At 38.4% G+C, this 12,366-nt stretch overlaps 1 protein-coding gene across 2 annotated transcripts in view; it reads left to right on the top strand.

The window, feature by feature from the left end:
* The window catches only part of LOC133636339 (casein kinase II subunit alpha'-like), a 25,689-nt gene continuing 13,323 nt past the window's right edge, over positions 1-12,366 (top strand). The window contains exons 1-11 of one of the 2 annotated variants that reach the window (XM_062030310.1): positions 1-269; positions 4,045-4,150; positions 4,228-4,421; positions 4,522-4,633; positions 5,060-5,161; positions 5,586-5,636; positions 5,710-5,769; positions 6,754-6,837; positions 10,293-10,403; positions 10,526-10,627; positions 11,071-11,171. In XM_062030310.1, the coding sequence (XP_061886294.1) occupies positions 4,315-4,421; positions 4,522-4,633; positions 5,060-5,161; positions 5,586-5,636; positions 5,710-5,769; positions 6,754-6,837; positions 10,293-10,403; positions 10,526-10,627; positions 11,071-11,171 (830 nt within the window). In that variant the 5' untranslated portion in view covers positions 1-269; positions 4,045-4,150; positions 4,228-4,314. Of the gene's footprint in view, positions 270-4,044; positions 4,422-4,521; positions 4,634-5,059; positions 5,162-5,585; positions 5,637-5,709; positions 5,770-6,753; positions 6,838-10,292; positions 10,404-10,525; positions 10,628-11,070; positions 11,172-12,366 lie in introns of both variants that reach the window. The other variant, XM_062030301.1, reaches the window with a different exon arrangement.

Here is a 12,366-nt window from a genome sequence, read left to right as displayed (position 1 = left end):
CGCCTACTTTCGTAGATGCGCACTCAAATGTAGCTATGCACTCACCAAGCATGAATGATTAGTTCCGGTTAATCACAGGAAGTTCGTCTCCACTAAAAGTACCGCCACCATTCTTCAGAATTTCCAATGCTGAAGAAGAGTTCTACGTGTGTCAACAATGTCCGTGCCTGTGGCGCTTCAGCATCGTTGGACTGACAGAGCAGGTCTGCCGACTGTTAGCAGCTATTGCTAATATTCCTTTCGACGGGATTTGACACTTCCTCGACGAGGTTAGCCAATTAATTTGAGCCTTACTGTTGATTTGAAACACAAGGGTATGTTCCCTTAGCATCTTGTATGACCATAGGGTCACTTTTGCCCATCTATTATATTAATACATTATTCCAAGTTATAGCAGCTTGCTAACTCAACGTGTCATGTCGGTAAAACACTGCAAACACTAATAGTTTAAAACGAGAAACCATAATTGCGTTAAACAAATCAGCCTAGTTAAATAAGTAGTATCTTATTTTGGGGGGTGAAAATAATGTCATCGAGCAGAGGGGGTTAATATTGTTTACATCCTAACCAAATTTTATATTTAAATTATTATTTGTGGGCCAAGATGTGCTAAGCTATTAAACATGTTGAAAAACTAAAATTGTTCGTCTCAATTTTATTATATACCGCACAGGTATCAAACTCAAGGCCCAGGGGCCATAAATGGCCTGCTACATCATTTTATGTGACCTGCCAAATCATTCTAATGTGGACCGCCACATAATTTTATCAGGGACTGCCATGCCATTTCATGTTGCCCTCCACAACATCCTAATGTGGTCCACCTCACCATTTAAAGGCCTACTGAAATGAATTTTTTTTATTTAAACGGGGATAGCAGATCTATTCTATGTGTCATACTTGATCATTTCGCGATATTGCCATATTTTTGCTGAAAGGATTTAGTATAGAACAACGACGATAAAGATTGCAACTTTTGGTATCTGATAAAAAAAAGGCTTGCACCTACCGGAAGTAGCGTGACGTAGTCAGTTGAACATATACGCAAAGTTCCCTATTGTTTACAATGATGGCCGCATGAAGTGAGAGAGATTCGGACCGAGAAAGCGACAATTTCCCCATTAATTTGAGCGAGGATGAAAGATTTGTGGATGAGTAAAGTGCAAGTGAAGGACTAGTGGGGAGTTGAAGCTATTCAGATAGGGAAGATGCTGTGAGAGCCGAGGGTGACCTGATATTCAGCTGGGAATGACTACAACAGTAAATAAACACAAGACATATATATACTCTATTAGCCACAACACAACCAGGCTTATATTTAATATGCCACAAATTAATCCTGCATAAAAACACCTGCGTGTTTGTTATGCTAGCTCCTAGCTCCTCTGCTAGCTCCTAGCTCCATAGAACACGCCAATACAATTCAAACACCTGATCAACACACACAATCACTCAGCCCAAAAGACAGTTTACCTAACCCAAGGTTCATAAAGCTTATATATTTTTAAAAAGTTACGTACGTGACGCGCACATACGGTCAAGTTATCGAATGTTTAGCAGCCAAGGCTGCATACTCACGGTACCTGATATTCAGCTGGGAATGACTACAACAGTAAATAAACACAAGACATATATATACTCTATTAGCCACAACACAACCAGGCTTATATTTAATATGCCACAAATTAATCCTGCATAATAACACCTGCGTGTTTGTTATGCTAGCTCCTAGCTCCTCTGCTAGCTCCTAGCTCCATAGAACACGCCAATACAATTCAAACACCTGATCAACACACACAATCACTCAGCCCAAAAGACCGTTCACCTAACCCAAGGTTCATAAAGCTTATATATTTTTAAAAAGTTACGTACGTGACGCGCACGTACGGTACGGTACGTGTTATGCTAGCTCCTAGCTCCTCTGCTAGCTCCTAGCTCCATAGAACACGCCAATACAATTCAAACACATGATCAACACACACAATCACTCAGCCCAAAAGACCGTTCACCTAACCCAAGGTTCATAAAGCTTATATATTTTAAAAAAGTTACGTACATACGCAAAAAAAAGCCAAAGCTGCATACTCACAGTAGCACGTCTGCGTCTTTGTCATCCAAATCAAAGTAATCCTGGTAAGAGTCTGTGTTGTCCCAGTTCTCTACAGGCGTCTGTGTATCCAAATCAAAAGTCCTCCTGGTTAGAGTCTCTGTTATCCGAGTTCTTCCATCTTGACTGCATCTTTCGGGAATGTAAACAAAGAAGCGCCGGCTGTGTACTGTTGTGGCTGACTACGTTCGAAAAATACGTCCATTTCGCACCGACAACTTTCTTCTTTGCTTGCTTGGCTTCCTTCTCCATAATGCAATGAACATGATTGAAACAGATTCACGAACACAGATGTCCAGAATACTGTGGAATTATGAAATGAAAACAGAGCTTTTTCGTATCGGCTTCAATGTGGAAGGCATACCCGTGTTCGTCGGGCTACGTCACACGCATACGTCATCCGCAGAGGCGTTTCGAACCGGAAGTTTAGCGGCAAATTTAAAATGTCACTTTATAAGTTAACCCGGCCGTATTGGCATGTGTTATAATGTTAAGATTTCATCATTGATATATAAACTATCAGACTGCGTGGTCGGTAGTAGTGGGTTTCAGTAGGCCTTTAAGTGGCCTGTGAAAGAAAGGCTTGAAGTAAGAAAGCACTTTCTGGCTGAATGTATTCGTTCTTTCAACTTTGACCGGAAAATGTTGCATGCGCAATTGCATATGTTCTATCCATCCATCCATTGTCTACCGCGTGTCCCTTTCGGGGTACTTTAATAATATCTGATGTTCCAAGCGGTTTGTTTTTATGGTTATCAAAAATAAACACATACATATCTGCTTGTCTGCTTGACTTACGATTTCAAAGCAAGTTATCCATCAATCTTTAAAAATGACAATAACCAAGACCAGTTGCCCTTGCAAATTGTGTAGCAAAGATATTATACATGTATTTAAAAATAAATAATCAGGTTCTAACTAGTATTTAATTACTGGGTGTGGAAAACTACTGCTATAGCTAAGTGATGATAATGTTCAATTCCCACAAACATGAACACATCCCCCACTGTTTACATTCACTGTTACATTTGGCCCTGTGAGGGCAGCTATAATTGCAACGTGGCCTTCAATAAAAATTAGTTTAAAGGACCTGATATACTGTTTATCATAAAACTGAGATACATAAATGCACGTGACTGGGTGGGCGGTACTGCAAATGTCGGCATTGATTCATGTGAATCCAAAAATATTCTTACAAAACACATTTTGTAGAGAATAATTACAGTTTTACATGCAGTAAACAATGTGAAATACTGTTGTAAATGATAAATGAAATGGATAAATGAACATTTAATGTCACTTTTGCTCCAAGTTCTTTTTGGAATTAAATATTTTTTCTCACCTTCTTAATCAAAGTGCTGGCAGTTGCAACTTTTTTTTAGCCCCATGGTGGCTTAATTTGCAGTGGTACTTCATTAAAAAAAGAGACCTAGTCACCAACATGTGGTGTAAAGGCCCAATTTATTTTCTTTCTTTAGTTGAGTCGTCGTCTTCAACTGCTGCTGCATTTGTGACACGTATGACACGCTCGCTGCAGAGCGGAGGAAGTAGTACATGAATGAGCTCTTCCCTGGTGAGACTGAGTGATTTGGTTAATGTTTTTGGTTAAAATATTTGGCCAGATGTGGCACGCGAGCCGCCAAGTGAGGACTCCTGCTGTAGAATGTATCGTGGGCCAATAAAAATAAACTGCGAGCCACACGTTGAACGCCCCTGCGGTGGGAAGTCCTGACTACTATTTATACGTACACAAAGTTGAAAAAAGTCTAAATCTGATGTAAAATTCAAACACATTTAGTGTAATTAAGTTTATAAGAGAGTAAAACTTGTAGAAAATAGTTCTCAAATCCAGCTAATAAGACATAATGTTATTTAAATAAAATACGTTTATAATTGTGTACTTCGTATATATTTTTTTCTGTCTTGTGCCCTTGCAGCTGGCGAGTCTTCATCCCATCCGGCCTAACATCCTGCTCAGGGGCATCACACACTCCATCATTGTCGCTCTTTCCGTCTCCACCACAGCTCTAATAGACCAGCCTGGTACTTCTTATCAGCGCGCACACTCAACCTTAACAATTAATAAAACCAGCAAAACAGCCTTAAAATCACTTGTTCAGGAGAATCAGTGCGCTGCCCTCCAGTACCAAGTCAACGGAAATTCTGCGGAAGCTGAAAGTCTTCACCAAAGTGCCGTGAAACTTGCAATGCCAGGATCCTCTGCGGTCAACAGCAAGGCTCGGGTGTACACCGATATCAACACATGGAAGAACAAAGAGTACTGGGATTATGATGCACATGTGCCAAACTGGAAGTAAGCCGGCTGGTCGCCTGTATCACAGCAATTGAAACTCTTTGGCTCTTCTACTTTGGTGGCCATTTATTTTAACATTGATTTCCTCTGTGTATCCCAGTAATCAAGACAACTACCAGTTGGTGCGCAAGTTGGGGAGAGGGAAGTACAGTGAGGTTTTTGAAGCCATTAATGTGCCCAACAACGACAAAGTAGTCATGAAAATCCTCAAGGTGAGTCAATTTTTTAAGCCTTCTTGTTGCTCCTCATATTTAGATTTTTGTCGTTCATCAGCTGTAATGTTCATCTCTGTAATGTTTAATGTAATCTCATTATTTTACATTTTTATTTATGTCCTATTCTTTATTTTATCAACAGTTATTGGCATGACTTCTTTTTTCCTGCTGTGTTTTGGTTTGTGTGTTGGGGCTAGTTCCACATTTTTGGAAACATATAATTACTTTATTCAACATACTTAAATAATCAATATTTAAATGTTTGCCTATTGATTCAGATTTGTCTAGTCTCAATCATGATGCATCGTAGAATCGATCATTTACCCTGATCCTAATATACACCCATGCAGTAATTTATCCAATGGGAGGCTGTATTTTCATATTACTGACAATGAATCCCTTTAAAATCCTTTTTCAACATAGCCTGTCAAGAAGAAGAAGATCAAGCGGGAAATTAAAATTCTTGAAAATCTACGTGGGGGAACCAACATCATCCACCTGGTTGACACAGTCAAAGACCCTGTGGTGAGTTTGATTCCTGCGATTCCATACGTTGCGTTTTTTTTAGTTGCAGCAATAATGTAAATCAGGTCATGCTTGTAACAATGCACCGTATGTTTGTTTATGGAGTGATCATGAGTACCACCTGGAGTCGTGTGAAATGCGTACTTTGCAATGGTACTTGTTGTACCATTGCAAAACAAAAGGTGAAAAACATCCCTAAAGTTTGATCCCATAAGTCTGTTTGAAGTATCACCACTAAATATGTTACACAACTTCAGACAACCATATCTCTAAAATCTGAGCAAGATTGGTTAGGAATATGTGGCCATCATCATGTATTAGTTAACTAATTGCCCATAAGTCAATAATTGTTTGTCACAGCCATGTGATAAAACTGATTGACTTGCTGCTCTCAGTTAAGGCTTGTGTTGTCCTCTCTTTGCAGTCTAGAACACCAGCACTTGTCTTTGAGTACATCAAAAACACAGATTTTAAGGTACTAATCAAACACACTTTATGACCATCCATGATTTTGTGTCTGAATTGCTGGTACCAACTGCAATCCACAGGAGCTTTACCAGAAGCTGACTGACCATGATATCCGTTACTACATTTATGAGCTTCTCAAGGTAAAATAATATATTTGTGTCTGTTTGTTGCTTACATGAATATGTTTCAAATTAGCATTACAATCGGTATAGTTGACTTTATTTTTTAATTTTTAAACAAATCAAATGCAATTCAAACTCCTTGATAAGTTGAATAAACAGCAAAAATGGGCAGAAAAAAGTAAGTAAAAATTAAGAAGAAAAGTCTTGGAAAATAATTACAGGTAAAGACAAAGTTTTCACTTTCCTAAAAAGAAACCCTGTAAATGATGACGTTGGACTGTATATAATACAGTTTAGGGGTGTCAATGTTAATGCATTAACACATATCACAAACAAACAAACTGACTGGTGCGTTCACTTGTGAATTTTGCTTAATTAGCTATTTTCAATATTATTGCCGAATTGTTTTAAAATTTGTATGCCATACTTTACAACTGTTATAAGTTATTGAGCAAATTACGTGCATTCAAGTAAAACTTTTTTTTTTTTAAAGTTTGTCTTTGACATTCTGACAATATAATTGTATTTGTATCAAAATATCATGGTCTTTTTTTAAGTTAATTTAAGTAATGCAGGCAAATAGCTGTTATGATTAATCATAATTAATCAAAATTCGAAGGTGTGATTCAAATTACTGAATCATTTGACAGTGCTATTTTCTTTCTTATTTGCTTAAAAAAGCTAAGCAGGCTTATGTTTTGTAATTTGTACCCTTGCTGTACCAAATTTAAACAAACTGTCACCATAATACAGAGGTACGCACCGAGCCGTAACGGTGCAGTACCGGCATTCCCCTGTTAAATACACATTACACGATAGAGAAGGACCACCAGGGAAAGTCGATTACTGTAGCAGTCATTCTTAAAAAGTGTGCTGGGACCAAAATATCTTAGAATACATTTAGTACACAGTTGATGGTCTGAGTTCTCTGTAATGTTTCCTTTAGAAATGTCAGCATACAATGTATACTTTGTGTTATCTACATGTTCTTTGTCTCTTAAGGCTCTGGACTACTGCCACAGTATGGGCATCATGCACAGAGATGTGAAACCTCACAATGTAATGATCGACCACCAGCTGAAGAAGGTGCTTTGACTTTGTTCACTTTCTATTGTAATTATAGTCATTACCACAGGTTGTCAGCGTGTTACTCAATTTCAATCGTAAGGGACTTTGGATGATGGCCAACCTGGATGAGTTGTATAATCAATATTGTCTCTCCCCCAACCAGCTATTAATAATATACTGTAAATAACCATTCGGAATAAGAAGAACAACTTTAAAGTAATCCACAAAGTCAAAACACACCAAACACTGAGACATGTTAAAAATATATCTTCCCATCGTATTGTAGGTCTGATATTCGCCTTTAGAGGTTGTTTGTAATCTGTATTGTAGATAACAGCCGGTACTGCTCTCCTACATCACAATAAGGTCCATTTCCATTTCTATTGTATGGTCCTATCATATTTGGCATCTTTATAATCATTGGTGACCACCTTTGGTGGAATCCCAAAAAAAAGGAAAAACAAAGATGGTAATCCTTTAGATGCGTAATAATCTTAAATCTCACAAGAGAGCTTGTATGTTGTTATGCTTACGAACAGTTGAGAGTTGAACCTCCCCAGGGAGGCGTCCAGGGGTCATACTGACCAGATGCCCGAGCCACCTAGTCTGGCTCTTCTCGATGTGGAGGAGCATCGGCTTTACTCTTGAGTTCCTCCTGAATGACAGAGCTTCACACCCTATCTCTTACGAAGAGCCCTGACACCCTACCGAGGAACCTCATTACAAACGCTTGTACCCGCAATCTTGTTTTATCGGTCACTACCCAACGCTCATGACCATATGTGAGGGTAGGTACGTATATCGATAGATAAATTGAGAGCTTTAGATTTTGGCTCAGCTCTCTTTTCACCATGACGGCCTAATGCAGAATCCACATCACTGCAGATGCTGCACTAATCCGCCTTCCCAACTTACAATCTATTCTTTACTTACTCATGAACAACACCCTAAGGTACTTGAACTCCTCTACGTAGGGCAGGATCTCATCCCGACCCAGATATGGCACTCCACCCTTTTAAAGAGTGAGAATCTTGGACTTTGACTTGGAAGTGCTGCTTCTGATGCTATTTGCTTCACATTTGGCAGCGAACTGGAAGTGAGAGCTGAAGATCACAGCCCGATTAAGCCAGCAGGACCACATCCTGTGCAAAAAGCAGAGATCCAATCCTGCCACCTGATCCCCTCAACAAACTGACTGCACACATAAATTCTGTCCATACAGAATTTGTGACAAAGGGCAGCCCTGGCAAAGTCCCTCACGGGTTTGACTGACTGCCGGCAATGCGGACCAAGCTGTGACACCGGTCATACAGGGAGCCAACCGCCAAAATCAGGCAGTTGATATATACTCTCGGAGCACTCTCCGCTGGATTTCCCTACATGATCAATGTTTTCCGGTATAAGGAATAATTTGAAGACCTCCTTAATCTTATTTACACGTCTTCCTGTGAGGAACAGAGACTGAGGTAGTCAAAAAGATCCTCAGTGGCGGATGAGATTTGCCCGAAATTCCTTTAGTTTGTGGATGCTGCGGAGCTGTCTTTTTTGACGAGACTCTGCAGTCCCTCTTCTTAAAAAGAAGGGGGACTAAAGGGTGTGTTCCAACTATCGTGGGATCACACTCCTAAGCCTTCCTGGTGAGGTCTACTCAGTGGTACTGGATAGGAGGCTCCACTGGATATAAATAGATATGATCCAAATGGTTGTATACCTCATGGAGATTCACAAGCCATTTTGAAAGATAACAAGGGGAGGATGTCTTCCTCGCCAGTTTCGGTCCTAAATGGCTGTCAAAGTGTACCAACTTGTTGGATTATCTACTCCTGCATCTCCAAGTGAGATGCATGACTTATGTTCTAGCAAAAATTACGGGAAGCAAGGAAACAGCAGACCACTAGATGATGTAAACATAGGCACACACGGAAGTAAACACGGCGCCGCTATAAATAGTTTGTCTGCTTGACCGCTTACAATAACAATATCACTAATACTTGGTTAATATTCAAATCACGAAATGTAAATGGAGTATTGTTGGTGCTTTTTGAATGGTTATTTATTGAATTTTATGGGCGAAATAGAGGAGCTCCAAGTGGCTCCACTGTAAGTGGACTTTTATGTACAAGTTAGAATGCGTAAAAAAAAATCAATCTGTCGTCATGTCTTTCATAATGATTGTAAACGATAGGCAAAATGTAAAAAAAAAATGCAGTTCCCCTTCAATGAAACATAAGCATCATGTAGCACTATTGCTAAGTGCTGAACAAGAAATACAAACTAGATCACTTACTGTGCAATGACTGCTCTTACAAGGATGCAGACTCAAAGGTTGTTCTTATTTCCCATTTAAATGACACACACGAAGGGTTAAAAGGAAAAGCTGCTGCCTGCATACATCGTCTTCAGTTGTCGTGTCTTACTTTCAGTATCAGTATGTAAATTGAATGTCACAAATTAACAATTTATCTATTTCTGGCTAAATCCTCCCATTGAGAGGCATGATTTATAATCTAGAATCAACTTCCACCAGTTGAGACGTGATGCAACACCAACAGTAGCATGACGCCAGCCGACTCAATATAGCAGCATAAGCTAGTTAGCTCTCTTTGTCGATGCACCGCTAATAAATATTTTGTCTGCGTTAGCGCTTTTAATAACAATACCGCTAATATTTGGTTAATATTGGGGTCACTATATGTAAATGGAATACTGTTGGCGGGTTTGGGTGGTTATTCAGAGAGTTGTGTGGGCGTAACAGAGGAGCCCCTATTGTCTTAATTGTTAGCAGACTTTTTATTTATTTAGGATTTTGAATGCATAAAAAAGAACATATGTGTTCTTGTCTTACATAAGTATTAAGTATTAAGAGTGATAGACCGCACATCTATTTCCAATGTTTGCATATTTCCAGTATGACTGATCTGCTGATATGGGCAGAGTGCAAACAAGTTCCCACCATGACGTCATCTAACACCAATCTACGGAAATTGCTGAAGACATTCGGACCGGAATATTCAAAATGGCCGTCTGAAATTGTGGCACTTTATGACGTTTAGACTGTATTTTCACATACTTGGCGGATTGGAAATACGATTGGTTTAACGGATACACTAAAACACAATTTTGCATATAAAGTCCACTTGATTTTTCATTACACTGGTACTTTAAGGGTGCATGGCAGTATGTTCAGCCAGTCTACATGTGTTTTGTGCATGATTTTAAAGCTAGGTGATATTTGGCTGTAGAATATATTTTAAGAGGCTTGATTGGTGTAGAATGCTCTAATTGATGCTTAAACTCATTCACATGGCTCACTCATTTATCATTATTTTACGACAATATATTGATTTCTATGCCACAGAAAAAAAGTCGATAATCTGAAGAATGAGACCGTTAAATGTGTGGCGCTTTTGTAAAAACAATATGACATTTTGAACTAAATCATTATTGTTTTTTTTTTTACATCTATGCTGTAGCTGCGACTTATTGATTGGGGGTTGGCAGAATTTTACCATCCCACTCAGGAATACAATGTCAGGGTGGCATCCCGCTACTTCAAGGGCCCAGAGCTGCTTGTGGATTACAAGGTACCTGGTATATGCTTTTAAGGATACACACTGCAAAACATCTGAGTTTGTTTAATCTAATGCTACATGCTATTTGCAGTATATTCTACCTAGTAATGTAACATTTGTATCTATTCTGCCAGATGTATGACTATAGTTTGGATATGTGGAGTCTTGGGTGTATGTTGGCGAGCATGATCTTTTTGAAGGAGCCATTTTTTCGTGGCCAGGACAACTGTGATCAGGTGACATGCCAAATAAAGTATCATTATGATTTTGCAGCAAAGATCAATTATGTCAGTCTTGATGACTGTTTTGTTCTGTCTCCCTGTAATGTTTGTCTAATCTTGAATGGGATTGTGCTGAAAATCTTAATTTACCTTCGGGGATTTAAAGTATTTCTGATTCTGATTCTGATGATGACAAAAAATCCTACAGGTAATTTAGAATGTCTCAGAAGAATAGATACTTTTATAGTTTCTGTTTGGGGAATAATTCCATATTTTCTTTCACTTTCAGTTACCAAATGTCACAATAATTATAATAAATTACATTTATTTGTCCATGTACTATAATCTATGAGTTGACTGACAATATCAGGAACACAGTAAAATTCCAAGTTACTTGTTAATTGCACTGTAATATATAGCATGCTGTCTGTAAGAAAAGTTGCAATCTTGTCTTTTAGTTGGTCCGCATCGCAAAAGTACTTGGCACAGACGAGCTTTTTGGCTACCTGCAGAAGTATCACATAGAACTGGACGCTCGCTTCAAAGACCTCCTGGGACAGTGAGTGTTGGCAGTCTCTTTTGTATGTTAGTTTGACCTTTGAAATTGGAAAATACACAATGAATCATAAGAATTTTGACATTACCATGGCATTGTGTCATACCACCAACATCACATTGTACGTACTGTATTCAAAGTGTGTAGCAATTAATCATTTATCTGGTTTTACTCTTTGCTGAGGGTGGGTAAAGTAGCCACAAATTGTTCTTAATTTGCAGTAATACGACTCAAATTAAAGTGAAAATTAGTCATTTAAATAATTACTTTAATAAGAGTGAGTATTCTGTGAAAAAAAACCACTCTTGTTGCCAATCAACCTATCTCCAGGTGCATTTTTTTTAGGTCAGAGGAAGCCGGAGTAATAAAGAAAATACAACATGAAGTATTTTGTGACAAATTACACAAAAACGTTTAGAAATATGTTTAACATTTTTCAAATAAAATTGAAAAGTTTTTGTTTTTTTAAATGTATATACATTATTTATGCTGATCGCTCAAAAGTAAGTATAAGTATGTCAGTCAAAGACAAATACAGTACAAGCAAGTCAAGTAGAACTGTACAATTTTTCAACCATCAATTATAAACATTGACCAATATTTTGCAGAAAATTAGGTATATTTTGTTTTTTAGGAAGCATATGCAATATTTATGACTAATCACGGTGTCTCCAGGTGTGGAGAACACCTCTTAGAAAGGTGGCGTGCAAACTGCCGGTCAGACGCCGTCTCTTCATGTGATGCATGAGAAACATTCCTTTCACGTTTAAAGGTAATAATAGCATGTTTTAACATGATAGGCAGTTTTACCTGCATTATTAACAGCAGGTGACTTGCTGATTTTGCCACCGCCTCAAAGGGGATCGAAAACACGTCATTCATTCAATGTTGTAACATGCTGTGTCTGCTAATGTTTCTGGTAGTATTTTCTCAATATGATGCAATATCCACTTTGCAAGTATTGCAAGTCGCCCTGTTATCTTCATTTGTCATGAATAGGGATGGGAATTGATAAGATTGTTCCTTTTCCAATTTCACTTTCAATTCTGCTTAACGATTCTGTTCTTTCTCGGTTATCTTATCAACTCTTATTTGAGAACAAAAAGGTTAGCATCAATTGTGTTTAGTTTATAGGTAACTACCTTACAAAGCCAACAGTGAGGTTTTAAGAGGCACATACGTATCATTGAAAAAAATA

This window comes from Entelurus aequoreus, linkage group LG02, assembly GCF_033978785.1.
Source record: "Entelurus aequoreus isolate RoL-2023_Sb linkage group LG02, RoL_Eaeq_v1.1, whole genome shotgun sequence".
Lineage (NCBI taxonomy): Eukaryota > Metazoa > Chordata > Actinopteri > Syngnathiformes > Syngnathidae > Entelurus > Entelurus aequoreus.
Note: the sequence above shows the minus strand (reverse complement) of the source record. Positions and strands in the feature narration are given on the sequence as shown.